The 16,922-nt window shown below is 38.5% G+C and overlaps 1 protein-coding gene across 2 annotated transcripts in view; it reads left to right on the top strand.

Annotated features, from left to right (window-relative positions):
• GPLD1 (glycosylphosphatidylinositol specific phospholipase D1) overlaps positions 1-16,922 on the top strand; it is a 57,573-nt gene that overhangs the window by 17,644 nt on the left and 23,007 nt on the right. For both annotated transcript variants that reach the window (XM_036759951.1, XM_036759943.1), the window contains 7 exons: positions 758-812; positions 2,680-2,787; positions 3,469-3,496; positions 3,606-3,745; positions 7,315-7,380; positions 9,394-9,514; positions 14,381-14,520. In XM_036759951.1, the coding sequence (XP_036615846.1) occupies positions 758-812; positions 2,680-2,787; positions 3,469-3,496; positions 3,606-3,745; positions 7,315-7,380; positions 9,394-9,514; positions 14,381-14,520 (658 nt within the window). The remainder of the gene's footprint in view (positions 1-757; positions 813-2,679; positions 2,788-3,468; positions 3,497-3,605; positions 3,746-7,314; positions 7,381-9,393; positions 9,515-14,380; positions 14,521-16,922) is intronic.

Genomic DNA, 16,922 nt, shown 5'->3' with positions numbered 1-16,922 from the left:
AGATCACACTTACAAAGTGTTTTAGAGCAGACACGCACAACCAGCGGCCCATGGCAGCTTATGGCCTACTGGCATGCCAAAGGAATTTGACTGGCCGGGCCAAGAAAAATGTAGAGGATGCTTGGCCTATGGGCTGCCCCACAGGCTGGCCTGCAGGCCTCAGGTGGTACAAGCCTGTTTTAGAGTTAGCCTTAGAGTCTGGAAGACCTTCCTTCAAATCCAGCCCCTGACACTTAAGGGCTGTGTGAGCCCTGGCAAGACACTTAACCTCTGACCTCCTTGGGCCCTAGGCAACTTTCCAAAGGTAAAAATTGCCAAAGAGTTGCAGATCTGCATTGTTAAGGGGAGTTTCTACCTCGGGTGTTACCTACCTTGAGGAAATCACAAGATTTACAAAGTACTTTCTTGCCATGGTTCTTTTTTCATTTTTCATTCAACATCTATTCATTTGTTTTTAAATTTAAAATTTTAAAACTTAATTTCTTGTTTTTAAAATTAAAAAAAATTTGTTTTATTTTGCTTTGCCATGAGTCTTTAAAAGTAAATGGTACATGTGTTTGAGAAGTTAAATGTCTTACCCATAGTTAGGCAGCTGAGTTTCAGATCTGATCCTTAAATCAAGGTCTTCCTGTCTTTAAGTCCTGTGTTCAGATTTCATATAACAAGTGTTTTGAAGCGGGGCTAAAGTAAGAAACATGTTAGATCTTGTTCCTCTCTGGTTAAAAGTATACATTGAATTATTTTTCTCACACTGTAGGAGGAGATGTGTTGAGCCATTTTGAACTTGATTTTAACTACCTTGGGCGGAGCTGGTAAGAGCAGCGTGTATTCAGATATCTGCTTTCTTAGTGGAATTTAGAATGGCTATAACTGAGCTTTTCTTGCCTTTTGGATTTTTGAAAAGCAAAAATTGGTGTTGGTCAGACTCTATTATTTTTCAGATACTCTGGAGAAAGACATAAATGGATCATGACCACTGTTTTCATATATTTGAAGGGTTGTCATGTGCAAGAGGGATTAGATTTATTTTGCTTGGCCCAGGAGGACAACAAAAACCAATGGGGTTAAAGCAATAGAAAAGCAAATTTCAGGAATATCAGGAAAAACTTTTTAAAAATCAATCAAAAAGAGGTCCCATGGTGGTATGGGTGGCTTTGAAAGGTAGTGAGTGCGCTGTTTTCAGTGGATCACCACTTTTAGCAACCCATTAGAGAAAATTTATGCTCCAAGTAGGAGTGGTGCAAGATAACCTCTGAGATCCCTTCTACCTCTAAAATTCTATGATTCCAACCAGTATCAATTTTGATTAGTTGCAATTTTTGCCTTGGATGCTACCAAATCCGAAACGGAAAAAAAAAGTTTTCAGAATCTAACTTAAATAATTCCTGTGATCTAAAACGTAGCATAGTATTCATCACAGTCTTATACCACAACTTGTTCAGCAATTGATGGGCATCCCTGCAATTTCTAGTTCTTTGCCACCACAAAGAGAGCTGCTGTAACACATAGGTTCTTTTCCTTTTCCCCTAGTCATCTTTGAAAATAGACTGAGTAGTGGTATTGCTGGGTCAAAGGGTATAGGCAGTTTGATAACTCTTTGGACATAATTCTAGGTTACAAAAAACACCACCTTTTTAGTTTTTGATATATGATTGTGATGGATTACTACTGTGCTATAAGAAATGATGAACTCAGTGATCTTAGAAAAACATGAAAGACTTGCATGAAATAACGAAGAGCAAAATGTGCAGAACCAAGAGAACGTTGTGTGCAGTGACAGCAATATTGTTTTAAGAATGACTTTGAGTGAATAAGTCATTTTGACTATTATAAATACCCAAATCAGCTATAAAGGACACCACACACACACACACACACACACACATATGCCTTTTTGTGTCTAATGGTAGCCATGGCGGGGGGAGGGGGAGGGGAGGAGGGAAGGAAAGAAAGGAAATTTACATGATAACTTTATCATATATTTAAAAGGAATAGCAACTTGTACATAATAGATTTTCAGTTACATATGCAATCATCTTTTTTATTATACTATATTATGAAATTGCTTGTTTAATTCTATAAATTCTATAAAATTCTATAAATGTAGCATATGAGACAACATGGACTAGCAGATAGAGAGCTGTCCTCAAAGTCAGGAAGCCTTGGGTTTGAGTCACACCTCTTGACACATGCTGTCTGTGTGACATTAGGCAAGTCAAAAGGTACCAACCTCCATTGATAGATGGAGTTTTCTTACTTGGGGGTTCCTCATATCAGTAAATCACTGGAGAAATCACTCTATCTTATCCAGTAAACTAAAAGACTAGCTTTGTAATCCTTACTACAAAATTTGTTGATTTCCACAATGACTCTAAAATTGAGATTTAGGGGCATTGAGTTATTTTTGGTATGTTATTCTACGAATCTTATCATAGCATCTTATTCTACTCAACAACTAGTGCAGAAAAAAAATCCATTAAATAAAGGAAGCAAAAGAGAAAATAGTCCTTGAATTTTAGTCTTGCATATGGAAAACTTTAGTTTTAGAACTTCCCAGGTGTTTCTTTTACTAAAATATACAGCATCAAATATTTTGTTTGGGTTGTACCTAACTAGATTTTATTATTTTAAACAGAAAATCAAAACATATGTTTCCATTGATTCTAATGTGCTTTTCAGGTATATACCTGTCAAAGATCTGATGGGAATCTACAAGCAGCTCTATGGCAAGGAAGTCATAACGAAAAATGCAATAATTGACTGTTCGTATCTTCAGTTCTTAGAATTGTAAGTTTGATACAGAGAGTTCTTTCCCAAAACTTAAACAAAAAAGATAGCACCTGGTTTTCCTGAGGATTTGCTGCAATAATATTTATGACACTTTGATGGATCTATGATCTCATATATTTGGGTACTCCCTCCAGCAACACCCATCTTGGGTAACTCTAGCCCATGTCTTCCTGTAAAACCCTCACAGGGGGCAGGAGCTCCACCTATTATGTTAGGATAATATACTTCCTTGAAAACATTTCTAATTATTTCATTATCCTGGTAACATTTGCTATTTGGATTTTGCATATTTGTAAACAGGGTGTACTGGAGCTTGCTCAAACCAGCTTATAAGAGCTTAATGTTAAATTTTCAATGTAAGCATTTATACACTGGAAATAAGTAAACACTACCAATCAGTGCTTCATTTATAGTTTTATTGATTATTTAGACTTAAAAAAGTGATGGAGAAAATATTAATAATACAGATTAAATTTAAAATATACCTTAGGTACATTCTCACTTAACCCCCCCCTCCCCGCCCCGCCCCGGCCGATTGTTGGTTGTTAAATATTTATGAGCACACTTCAGTTTTTAATCCCTTAGAATGGATATATTTTGGTAGGGCTTTATTTGCATCATTTGGTTTATATCTTTGTAGAAAACACAGCTTTCATTTCATTATAATTTATGTTACAGGTATGGTGAGAGGTTGGTTCTTTCCAAGGTATTTTTCTTTATTTTTATATATTACCCTTTGTTAAGAGTCAGATGTATGCCAGACCAAAACCTTATTTCTTTTTTCTTTTCTTTTCTTTTGCCTGCTTTTTATATAGCTTTACCCAAATTTTGCAAAAAGGTCCCCATTTTTGGTGGACCAGTTCCAAGATTATTTCCTTGGTGGCCTGGATGACATGGCATTCTGGACCACCAATATGTTTCATCTAACAAGTTATATGTTACAGAATGGGACCAGGTGAGGCATTATTTTGTTTCTTGTGCTTTATGTTGTCCTGATCATATTTTCTGCTCTAGGAATTTCAGCTAGCCCCAGGAAAAAAAAATATATGGTATAGGTATAACTTAATCTGTCAGAAAGAGGGTGGCAGATATGAGCCTTGGTTAAAGGAAGTGGGTGTGTTTAGCCTGGGAAAGAGAATACTAAAGGGTACATAGTTATTGTCTTCAAATATTTGAAAAGTTATTCTATGAAAGAAGAATGAGATTTAATTTGCTTAGCTTTAGAGGGTAGAACCAAAACCAATGGATGGAAGTTATGGGTAAGAAAGCTTTGTGGTATGATAGAAAAAGTGATAGACTTGGAGTCAGGGTTACCTGAGTTCAAATTTTGCCCTCAAGTACTTGTTAGCTGTGTGACCCTTAACCTCTCTCAGCTTCAGTTTTTTTATCTGTGAAATGAGAATAATAATAGCATTTACTTCAAAAGGTTCTTGTGAGAATCAAATGAGACAATATGTGTGTGTATGTACATATATATATATATGATATATATATACATATAGTGCTTTGCAAATTCAAAGTGCTATATTTATGTTAGTAATTGTTATTATTAATTATTATAAGGATGTAAATTGCAGTGTAGTAAAGGGGAACTCTTTAACAGTTAAAGATGCCCCCAAATGGAATAGACTATCTTGAGAAGTAGTAGGGTCCCTCTTGTTAAGGCTAGATGCTATCTGTTTTGGTCAAGACTAGTCAGACATTTATTGATGTTGTAGGACCAGTGTTCTTAACTGTTGTGTGATGGACCATATTTTCAAGTGTACTGAGGGTTTTCCCTTCCCAGATTGATTTTTTTGGGAAGGCAAAACTAGGCCATCTTTTGCCTCAGTTCTTACCCAGCCTTTAATTATTGAATGGGTGTTGCCTCTGACAAACTGAGATCTGGGAAAGACCTTAGTTTAAAAAGGCCCTGGTCTCCTGCATCCAGGGCCATCACCTGTCGCCTTGACCTATGTCTTGCTGCTGGACTCAGATGACTCTGAAGGAGAAAGTGGGGCTGATGACTTTGCACAGTTCTGCCTCGCTTAAATCCAATTCACTTGCAAGTCAGAACATCACTCTCATGATGTCATTGGTCCCCTTACAACAAATGCATCACAAAAGAAACATAACAAAACACAATTACCAGAATTTTAAAAGTTCCAAGTCACAGGCCCTCTATATCTCTCCACAGCCTATTGTAGAGGAGATTCCATGCTTTAGGAAACGGTGGGACTAAAAGACCTCTAAGGTTTATTTCAAGCTCTAAACTTCCAGTCTCAGGAATCCTAGTTGGAATCTCTGGTCATACTTGTCTTCGTTTTTCATTTCAAGGTTAGACAAATAATGCTCTATCTTCATCAGGGTCTGTGAGGGAACAATGGCTCAGTCAAGAAGGGGCCAACATCCACAGCTAGGCCTTATTTCTTTCAGTGCTTAGGTATCTGCCCTCAGTCTGCCCCAGGTCTATCAACTCTGACCAGGCTTTGGAATTGATCCTATCTCACTTCTATCACCCTATCTACTAGCTTAGCTTGGATGTGGGAAAACGCTGTTTTCTTCTTATTTAACTGAGACACAGGACTGAGTGAGTTTACATAGTCCCCTTGGCTGCTCCTAACTTAACTAAAGGCAAGATTTAAAGTTTCACAGCAGATGAGATCACTAGTGGGTACCTAATCCCAGGTTCTTTTCCATTTTTGTTGTTGTTCAGTTGTTTCGGTTGTGTCCCATTCTTCATGACCCCATTTGAGGTTTTCTTGGCAGAGATACTGGAATGGTTTGCTGTTTCCTTTTTCAGCTCATTTTACAGATGAGGAAACTGAGGCAAACAGAGTTAAGTGACTTGCCCAGGGTCACACAGCTACTATGTGTCTGAGACTAGATTTGAACTCAAGTCTTCCTGACTCTAGGCCCAGCACTCTATTCACTGTGCCACCTAGTTGCCCTTACCACAATCTAATCTGGGTTGGATTAAGCGTTGCATAAAACTTCCAGCCTAAGAAGATTTGGCTTGCCCTTGTCTTTGGTCTCCTTGTAGGTCAGGGAGACCTTTAATTCCTTCTTGTCCTAGTAGCAGTTCTGTGTCTGGTATAATGAATCACCCAGGGCCTGAGGGTTCAAATAATTAATTATATATATGCATACACACACACACACACACACACACACACACACACACATACTCACACCCCTACCCCCTGGTAAAAGCAATTCCCAAAGTGGTTAAAAAGCAGTTAATGAAAGTAAAAGCAAGTAAGTGAAAGCCACCAGAAAGAAAGTTGGCAAGGAGGTTCTCTGGAGTCTTAGGAGCTCACCAGCAAAAGTCCTAAAACCTCACTTTTATATTCTTCTTGCCCAAAGGTCCCCCCACCCTGCTGAGTCCCAGGTTGGTTTTCCTGGGGGCATAGTTAACTCAAATTGCCCCATATCTGCCCCACAACTTCTTCAATCATGACAGTCCTTGCTGTGTTGTCGGAATGTGATGACTTAACTAGTGGAACTAGGATCTCAGCCCACAACATGTTAGAAGCTGCTTCCCAGGCACTCCAGGTCTAGGCCCTTCCAGACATCCTCTCTGTCACCAGGGCTTGCTTCTTTTTGTCAGCTAACCTGGTCCTATTGCTCCTTTCTCTCCATTCCCACCTCCAGTTCTGAGGAAGTCATTCCCTGCATGGACCTAAAGATTTTTGCTCTCTGTTTCAGCCTATCCTCTATTAACTTTTGTCCTTCTGAAAGTCTCTGTGGTTCTGAGTTCCTGGAATTCTGCCCTTGGCTTTTTTCTTCTGACCTGTACAGTTTGCTTAAATGTGTTCAAGAGATGGGAACATATCCTCTGTAGCTACCACACTCCCCACCCCGACTCAAACTAATACTTTGGGTCCCCACAGGGGATTACTACCATAGTGAGAAAATCAAATTGACTCTGATTTCATTTTGTACTTGATTGTATTCTGTATCACCTGTTGTAAAATTGCCCAAACCATGTTTCTTTGTCTCTGAGTTCAGTTCAGAAGTTCAGCTTTGCTCTCTGAGCTGAGTTGTCCCATAAATCACCTTAATTCAAAGAAATATATTGTCTCTATACATCTTACTGCCCATGTTCAATTAAGGGAGATCTGTTATCTTGCTGAAGAGGCTTGCAAGATGTGGGTAGGCACCAGAAAGTCTGTTATCTCTGCCATGCTGGCCGTCCTTCAAATTCTCTTCAAAGGTTTAGATCAGCAGTTCAAAGCAAAGGCTATTTACTGAAATGGCACAGCATGAACAGTAGTAGCAAAACATTCCTCCCATAAAACCAGAAAATTTCTTCCTTCACCAACACATACAGGAATAATGAGAAGAATGAGTACACATACAGAGCCTATACTTTGAAAACTACTGATCTGAATGTTTGAAGAGAATTTGAAGTACTTAATATAAATAATTGAAAGTTAAATATGTATATTAAAGATTTTGGACAACAACAACAACAAAAGAAAGTTAAATGTGTTTTAGAAGGTGGTAGGAAAAAACTTCACCTCCTTTTGCATACTTCTACAGTGACTGTACCCTACCTGAGAATCCTCTGTTCGTGGCATGTGGTCCCAAACATAACGACAGCCTTGGGTAAGTGGAATCCTGATATTTTCATTTAACAGCCCCTGTGATCACTCATAGGATCAGAGATTTAGAGCTAGAAGGGCCTCTGATGCTCAGAAATGGCATCTTATTTGCAATCTGTGGATCTTGCAATGGAAAATGTTTACCCAACTGATTCTTACTGAATAGATTTTCCTATTGTATCCTAAGGAATATTGTGCCAGAGGCAAATTTTGATCACTGTGGTCTCTGAAATTATATGCCATATAAGGGATATCATTGTGTCCCACAGAATTGTAATCTAAAACCCATCATGACAGCCCTCAACAGGGGGAGTTTGAAATTCAGTTTTAGCCTTTTAGTATGTGTCAGAGACATCCGGAATTTAACTAATGGTGTTTTGGGAACTTTGACAAGATTCTTTTCACTTGAAGGTTTGGATTATCATAGGATTATAGACACAGAACTGGAAGGAAACTCAGAGGGCATCTTGTCTAGTCTTATTTTACGGAGTAGGAAACTGAAGCCCAGAGTGGTGAAGTGACCTGTCCAAAGCCACAGAGATAAGCCTATGGCCTCTGACTTCAAAGACTTTCCACTGTACTGAAGAGTAGAGAACAAATAAAGATAGGAGACAGGAGGACTTGACTGGAAAGAGGAGCTAAAAGAGAAAATAAGTATTGATTAAAAGAAGAACAGGACAAAGATCATGTTTTTCATTCTAATCTTGTCCTTTTATGCCGGCAATAAACTGAAAGACAGATTTCCTTCTTTCTTGTTGACTTGCTTTATCCCAAGACAGGTAGAGCATTATGTTTCCTAGCAAGAAGACTGTGATAATTGTTTACCTTCACATTTCCTGGTTAACAACAACCATCTGTTTTTTTTCTCTCCCCCTTTTCAAGGGAGAATCTTTTACCCTCCTTAGTTGATAATGAATGGTGATGATAGAATCTCCATCTCTGATCTCCTGTAGTTTAGAATTATGGGTTGGGATAAACATTTGAATTAGAAAATATTTAACTTTTTTTCTTACAAATGAGAACTTGGCAAGTCTGCAGGGGATAAAATAGTACGTATGATGGCAAAATTTGCATTTCAACCTTTTTTGGGGCCAAATACAGACAAATCTTTAACTCTTAAATGATCCAGAAGGAACTGTAGCTTTATTAATCATTGAACACTTGGAATTCTGATACTCTGGAAAATATATTGAGAGTGGAAGCTTTCTGTGTTATCAGGAGGCCTCTTGGGAGTACTGTGGTACAGAAAAAAATGGGAAAGAGAATCAGGAATTTTTGTCCCAATCCAGCAGCCAACCAGCTGGGTTGTCATGGGTAACTTACTTCTTTGGGCTGTAGTTACTCCATGTACAAAATTTTGTTGTATTCATTCAGTTATACCAACTCTTTGTGGACCATACTGTCCATAAGGTTTTTTTTTTGTTTGTTTGTTTTTTGGTAAAGGCACTGGAGTGGTTTGCTATTTCTTTTCCTAGTGGATTAAGGCAAACAGAGGTTAAGTGACTTGCCCAAGGACACACAGCTAGTAAGATTTGAACTTAGGTCTTCCTGATTCCAGGTCCAGTGCTCTATCCACGGCACAATATAGCTGTTCCATGTACAAAATAGGAGACATGGATTAGAGGATCTCTAAGGTCCCTTCGAGTGCTAAATTCCATAATTCTTTTTGTGGAGATCTTGGAATTCAAATCCCTGCCTCTGTCACTTATCTGTAAGACCTTGGGCAGGTCATGTCATCTTCCCAGGTCACAGTTTTCTTATCTGTAAAGGAAGGGAGTGGGGCTAGATGACCTTGCAGATCCCTTTCAGCCCCAAATTCATGATGCTATGATCCAATAAACTCAGAGGAATGACTAGAAGACCCATCCTGTTACTTTTGCTTCCTTCAAGCTCTAAGGTCTTGCAATGCGTGAATATCTTGTTATCTATTCATTAACCCACTTATTCAAGATATTTTATTTCTTAATCAGTGAATGGTTTCTGAGGCTTATCATTTGTAACTGATTCTTCTTGACAGAACAAAACTGCCGAAAAATAAATGTCATGCAACTTTAAATGTATCCTTAGCTGAAAATGCTAAAGGAAATATAAATTACACAGAAAGAGGCGTCTTCTTCAGTGTGGATTCGTGGGCCCAAGTAAGAATTTCTCTCTAAATAAATGGAAGTAAATAAATTGAAACTCTAGAACTGTGGCTTGTTACCTATGGATTGAAGACCCCTACTGAAGCACAAGAACTATTATTGCAAAAGGTCCTGTACCCACCATGCCTTATCATTTTGACTTTGATTTTGTTTAAATGCGTATATGTATGTGTGATATATATATATATATATATATATATATATATATGTCTGTATATATATGTATATACACACACACACATATATATGTATATATATGTGTGTGTGTGTTATGTATATATAATATATATGTGTATATATATGTATACTGTTTTTCAAATGTGTGTAGATGCTGTTGGTTATTAATAAAATACAAGTTTGTAATTACAATTAATGTAATCACAATGAATAAAATATGTTTGTACCGAAACAAAAACTTGTATTTTATTAATAACCAACAGCATCTACATGCATTTGAATTTGAATTTATAGAATTTAATTTATTTTCTCAATTAATGGATACTAATAGTAAGGGTGCTCATAGTGAAAAATGGCCCTAGAGAATGAACCTGGGGTTCCTGGAGGTCCAGGATAGCCAGAAGCAGCCCTGGTTAGTTTCATCCAGCCCTGGTTTGCTCTCAACACAATGCCAGTCAGTAGTACTTTCTATCTGAGGAGATAGAAAGGAAATAGAAAATATAGTTCCTGTTTTCAGACAGCTTACAAAATATGGTCCACCCTAAGATAAGTTTTTTCATCTACTCTGTGAAACTTTCCTTGATTCCTCCCAAAATCTAAGCTGAAAATATTCTTTGTTTCCTCAAATCTTCCTAAAGAATTTTGCTAACGTCACGCACTCACCTTTGTCCCTCTCATACCCTGTACCTTACACTATATTCATTCATGAACATATTTATACCCCAAGGAAATGTACGCTTGAGATATGCAGCACTATGTTATCTTTTTTGATTTTTATATACTTATATATTTATTATATATAATTTATAATATTCCTCATTATATATCATATACAATATTATATATTTTTATACAATTTTATATTCCCAGTGCCTGACACTTAACATAAAAATGTTTGTTGTTCTGCTCACACGAACAGCAGCAGTTGTATATTGGAGAACACTTTCTTTTGGGTATACCCATGCCAGAGAGGTCTTGGGGACTTTGTAATAGTAGAGGGTTTACAAAGTACTTTTTTCACTACAAGCGCCAACACTATACTCTTTAAAAGATGAAGTCATTGGGGCTGAAAGGTAGAATGTATTTGCCTATAGTCTTACACCTTTAAGTGTTGGAATTGGGACATGAACCTAAGATCCTCCTAACTCCAATTACAGACTTGGAGTCAGTTTAGAGCTAACTAGTAGTATTTATGGAGTATGTGCTCTATGTGTGCATATGCCCTATCCATCAGTTAGTCAACACACATTTGTAAAGTGCTTACTATAAGCCAGGTTAAGAGCTGGGGATACAGGGAAAGGGAAAAAAGAGACTCTGCCCTCAAGGAGTGTGCATTCTAATGGAGGAGACAACTTGTAAATCACTAAGTACATTCAAGTTATATACAGAGTAATAGAAGGGGCTCTGAAAGTGGAAGGCATCAGCTGTGGGAATGACTGGGGAAAGGCCTCTTATACAAGGTGGGATTCGAGCTGAGTCTTGAAGAAAGTGTATTGGCAACCAAAAATGGGCTCCTTAGCACTTAGTCAACAAGTGCCCTTGACTAGTTTGGCTTTTTCCCCTGAACTGAATGCTGTTTGTATGTTGGACTGGAGTAAGCTTGTCGGCCCCTTCACCTTGCTTCCCTTGCTTAAGCTGATGGAAAGAACCTGTGCTTTCCCAGTCAACCCCTTCACCTTGCTTAAGCAGATTGAAAGAACCTGTGCTTTCCCCGGCATACCTTACACCCCCGCAGAAGCTGGATGGTTAAAAGCAGCTCCCGTTGGAGCCAGAGGCTGCTACAGCCACAGCTGAAGCAGGAGCTGCCAGTAGCAGAGCTGACCTACGGGAGGAAGCTGAACAAAGACTTCAGGCCAGTGGGTAATCTTTTTACCATAGAGGGGGAAGCATGATTTTGCTTTATGCAATCATGCTTCTCTGTAGCCTCCTGGTTACTCTTTCAAGGCGTACTTATTGGGCCTGGAAGCTTTTGATCAATATATCAAAATGGGGTTGCTGGTTCATGGGTTGGTTACTGTGGAGCCTAAATATGTTTTGATTCTTCTGCCTTCTACTTTGAGAGTTTCTTATATCCGGCGGTTCCGAACCTTTCAGACATGTTTATGATCCTCTTTGAGATTATAAACTCTGCCCTCCTAATACAGAAAGTTGTAAAAACCGAGAGGCAGAGGCGAGGGGGCAGAGCATTTCAGGGATGGGGAAATGAGGGTGTGAGAAGCCAGTGCGAGGGCATGTGGATCAGAGATACGCTCTCATGTTTGAGGAGCAACAGCTAGGCCAATAGAGCTGGATTGTACAGTGCATACAGATGACTAAGGTAAGGTATTACCTTACCTTCCCATATAACATGGGAAAGGTACTTTGACAAGAAAATTTCTATCTCAGGTTTCCTGTTGTCACTTGCTAAGATAAGGGAAAGACTGTGATAGGAAGAGGATGCTACCCCAGTCCATTTTGAGTTTCCAAACAGTTCCTGGAAACTAGACGGTCACACTACCTTCAGAATCAAGGTTGGGAGATAAGCCACAGCCCCAGTTTGGACCAACTGGCAGATATCCTTATCTTCCTCCTTCTGTTACTTGTTTCTAGATCTTTCTTATTTTCCCCTCCTTTCTGTGAAATTTCATTTTTCTTTTCTGCTCATGTATTCACAATCTATATAAGCTGCTGAAACTGATTATCTGGGTTTATTGCCTCTTGTATACGATCAATTGAGCCTGCACTCTGAGCAAAATAAAACTGTATTTCACTATTTCTGCATCGTTGATTTGGTGATTGACAGCAGTATCTGATCAATGGATGCTCAGATAATATTTATCTCTGTAGTATGGAGCCAAGTTATAAGAACTTTAAATGACAGAGGAGTTTATATTTGATCCTAGAGATAATGGGAAGCCATTTGAGGTCATTGATCAGGGTGAGTGACACAGCCAGATCTATACTTTAAAGAAATCACCTTGACAGCTGAGTGGGGGATGGATTTGGGTAGGAACAGATTTGAGGCAGGGAGATCAGTTGAAAGATTATTGCAATGGTCCAGGTACAGGTGATGAGGGCCTGAACAAGGGTTGTGATGGTATGAATGAAAGAAGGGGATATGTACAAGAAATGTTGTTTAGGTTAAAATGACAAGATTTGGCAGAGGATTGAATACATGTGTTGAGTAAGAGTGAGAGAGTGAGGATGACACTGAAGTTTCAGGCCTAGGTAACTGGAAAATGGTGGTACCTTTGCCAGTAATAGGGAAGTTTGAAAAGGTGGAGGATTTGAGGTTAAAGATAATGAATTATGTTTTTAACATGTTGAATTTCAGATGCCTTTGGGACATTCAGTTAGGGATATCAAAGTGGCACGTAGAGATTTGTGTCTTGCTCAGCAGAGAAATAAGGGCTGTACATATGTAGATTTGGGAATTATCTGTCCTGAGGGGAACAGCAGGGAAATAGAAACAAAGTGAAAGCTATAGTCCCTTCTTTCAATTACTTTTAAAAAAATGTTCAGCGTGTGGCTTAGATTTGTTACATGGCCAATGGAAAACTTGGAACCTGTTTCTGATCCCTAATGGTTTGGTATGAGAAGGCACAAAAATGGATTTAGCTTTCTGTTATGACTGCACAAGTTGTTTAACCTCTCAGACTCCATTCCCTTGCCTGGAAAATGAAGGGGATGGATTAGATGAAGTCTAAGGCCTCTTCCATCCCTGCCTATGCATCCTTATGATCTATCCTCTCTGCCAAACATTCTGTATTACCTTACCAGAATCTCTTTGTTGCTGGAATCATGAAGACGGAGCGAATGTATTTCAGTCAGAGGTCACAGATCTCTGACACCACTGAATGTATACCACTCCTTGTAGTTTGTGAATCTGTTATCTTGTGTTGATGTTTTCATTAGTACCAGTTCAATAGTTTTAAAATATATGTGTATGTATGTATGGTGCAAGGCTGAATGATCCATAGAAAATCAATTCCAGGGGAATGTGGACTATATATCTCTTTGTGTGTTTGAGAATCATTTGAACATGTTCACCAGAACTTTTCATTTAGTTTTGTTTTGAAAGAAAACAACAAAATCATCTTTGATTCAATTCCATGTTCTGTGAAAAAAAATAAATTTGGGGTTAATTTTATTAGGAGTTTAGAAAATTAGTCATTCATTCTGGTCTGGGGTACATGATTTGGTTTAATTCACGTCCCTCTTGACTTTTTTTTTACTTGCTATACATTTCTGTGACTGTCTCTTCTGCATACCTACATGTAGCAGTCTAACTTGTATTGACCTGTCCTCAGTGAATATACTTGATCATGCACACAAAAGTGTGTAGTATCTATAAAACGTCTTTTCTTCATAAAGTTCAGTGATTTTGGCAGATATATATTTATATATCTGGATTTACATATAGTGTACTGACAAAAGCACTGGACTTTGAGTCAGGAGTCTTGGATTTGAATCCTAGTTCTGATATTTACTTGTTATGTGACCTTTATCAAATCATTTCCCTTCTCTAAGACTCAGTTATTGTCCCCTTGTCCTCCTTCAATGGCCTCCTGTTGATGAAGTGATATTCCTGTCTGACCTACCTCCCATGGTTGTTTGGAGGAGGATACTAGCTGCCGTGATTGTAGGGATTTACATGTATGTCTGTCATCATGGTTAATATTTAAAGATTTTTTTTTCTTTTAGGATTCAGTCTCCTTTCTCTACCTGACTTTCACAAAGAAGATAAGGAGAGTGTTTGCAAGTGAACATCCTCACCAACATAATTATATTACCAATCCCATAGCGTCTTACTTTCTGTCGTTTCCCTATGTGAAGCTTGGATGGTAGGTTGGACTTATTTTTCTGCAATTATTTTAGTATCATTAACTCTTTATTTGGTTCTGAAAATTTTTTAAAAATTACATCTGTTTTCAAAGTATATTTTTCTGGTCCAGTTTATCCTGGACTAAATATGTTTATTTAGTTAATCCCTGGCTCCGTGTGGTCAAGTCACCTCTCATTTCACAGCGGCCATGTTCCCCAGAAGTCAGGTATTAGTCAAATTAACTTAAGTACACCCTCTGGTTAAGTTGAAACTTTTTGAAAAGAGAAGAATCTTCTAGTAAAGCAAGTCATTTGCACATAATTATACCTCACTTTCTCTCTTCCTTTTTTTTTTAAAGTGAATCTCCTAAATCATGGTTTACAATTTAAATTTGGGGCTCAAGTTTTGAATTTTTTATTCAGTTGAGCCTGCTTATAATGCTGTTTTCAGTGTCCATGGGACACCCTTTTAGATGGGATTCACAGCTTTATACTAAGACCTTCAGATAATTCACTAATTCCCTTGAGTGAGGTTTAATAGACTGTAACCTTTATATTCTGCTCCATTACCTTCTTTTTATTTTTTAAAGTTTTGTCGAGGTCTTTTGCTTTTATATCATATTTATTTTTTAATATACTTCTCTCCCCTCCTCTACCCAGCGAGCCTTCCCTTATAGTAAATATTAAAAACCAAACCATTCAGAAAAACCAACACATCACAAATGCAGCTGATACATATGCCATAGTACACCCATACTCCCTTACCCCTTCAGTGAAAGGGTGGAAAGTTGGGCAATACTTTCCAAGGAGTTTCTCAGAAAACTATTCTACCAAAAAAGAATTTTAAGACAGAAGCTGTCACTTTATCAATTTTGTTGTTGTTCAGTCATTTCAGTTGCATCTGACTCTTCCTGACCAAATTTGGAGTTTTCTTGGCAAAGATACTAGAGTGGTTTACCATTGCCTCCTCCTGAGGCAAAGAGTGTTCAGGGACTTGCCCAGGATCACACAGCTTGTTACTGTCTGAGGCATGATTTAAACTCATGAAGATGAGTCTTCCTGACTCTAGACCTGGCACGCTACCTAGGGACCACCTAGCTGCCCTCTATCAATGGTAACAACTTGTCCCCAAACTGGACTATCATTTTTGCCTCTCTGGGTTTCAATCTCTTTGTCTATAAAATGAAGAGTTTGAACTAGACACAATCAAGGAATCTTAGATATGGAAGGGAACCTAAGAATCATCAAAATCCCATCTCTATCTGAAATACAAATCATCTCTAAAACATCCAAACATATGGTAATCCTTGTCTATGTACTTGCTGTGGTGGAACAGCCCATTCTATATTCAGACACTTTTTAATTATTAGCACATTCTTCCTTATTTAGATCCCAAAATCTACTTCCATGTAGATAGAAAAATTCCTCTTACTCCTAGTCCTGGGACCAAACAAAATGAATCTAATCCCTTCAGTTTTTTTGAAACATATATTAAGTCTTCTTTTCTCTGAGCTAAGCATCCTAATTCCTTAAACTAATCCTCAAAGGACATGTTTTCTTGAGTCTCTCAGCTTCCTAGGTACCCTCTTCTGCATGTATTCCAGTCTGTCTACTTCTCACCTAAAACATAGCTCCCACCACTGAGCACAGTGCTTCAGATGTGGCCTAACCAGGGTGGGGAGCAGTTGGACCGTCACCTCCTCTTTATGCAGCTTGAGATCACATTTTGGTGGCCGTCACATTGACTCATGTTGTTCTTGCAGTTCTACGAAACTCCTCAGGTTTTTTCATTGAAACTCTTATCTAGTAATGTCTCTCCTACCTTATACTGTGTGTGGATTTTTTAAAAACTTAAGTACAGAACTTTACATTTCTTCTTAGTATACTTCCTGCTTTAGCTACTTCCCAGTTACGTGACAGTGGGAAAGTCATTTTATTGTACCAGAAGTGAGTGAGACATGCCACAGAGTGTAAGTTTTAAATGGAGAATTTATTAGCCGGCGGCCATCGGGGCTGCAACCACAAATCAATAGCCTCGTGTTGGAGTGATGGCTTGACTTATACAGGACATGTGGGGGTACAGTGATTAATTATCTCCTGGACCCTACAGGCCAGGTCACAGGGTGGGGGAAACAGGAACAAAGGTCCTGGCTGATCAAAAGATTCAGTCAGGTTATCCTAAAGTGGGATAATCTCATTGACATTCCTTGGAGGAGTCACAGGGCCCCAGGGATATCTGCTAAATGCCGAAGAGATCTGAGTCCATTCTTTCTGGGGGTGCTTGTCAGTAGCTAGGGGTTTCTCAGGGGTTCCTAATTTTCCCGTATTACAATTTAACCTGTCCGTCTCAAGTTCCCCTCACCTTTTATAAAATGAGGGGTAATAATAGCACCTGTTTCACAGGCTGTTATGAGGAACAGAT

The sequence above is a fragment of the Trichosurus vulpecula genome, chromosome 1 (assembly GCF_011100635.1).
Source record: "Trichosurus vulpecula isolate mTriVul1 chromosome 1, mTriVul1.pri, whole genome shotgun sequence".
In the NCBI taxonomy this organism is placed as follows: domain Eukaryota; kingdom Metazoa; phylum Chordata; class Mammalia; order Diprotodontia; family Phalangeridae; genus Trichosurus; species Trichosurus vulpecula.
The sequence above is the reverse complement of the archived record's forward strand: the minus strand, read 5'-3'. Positions and strand labels throughout refer to the sequence as shown.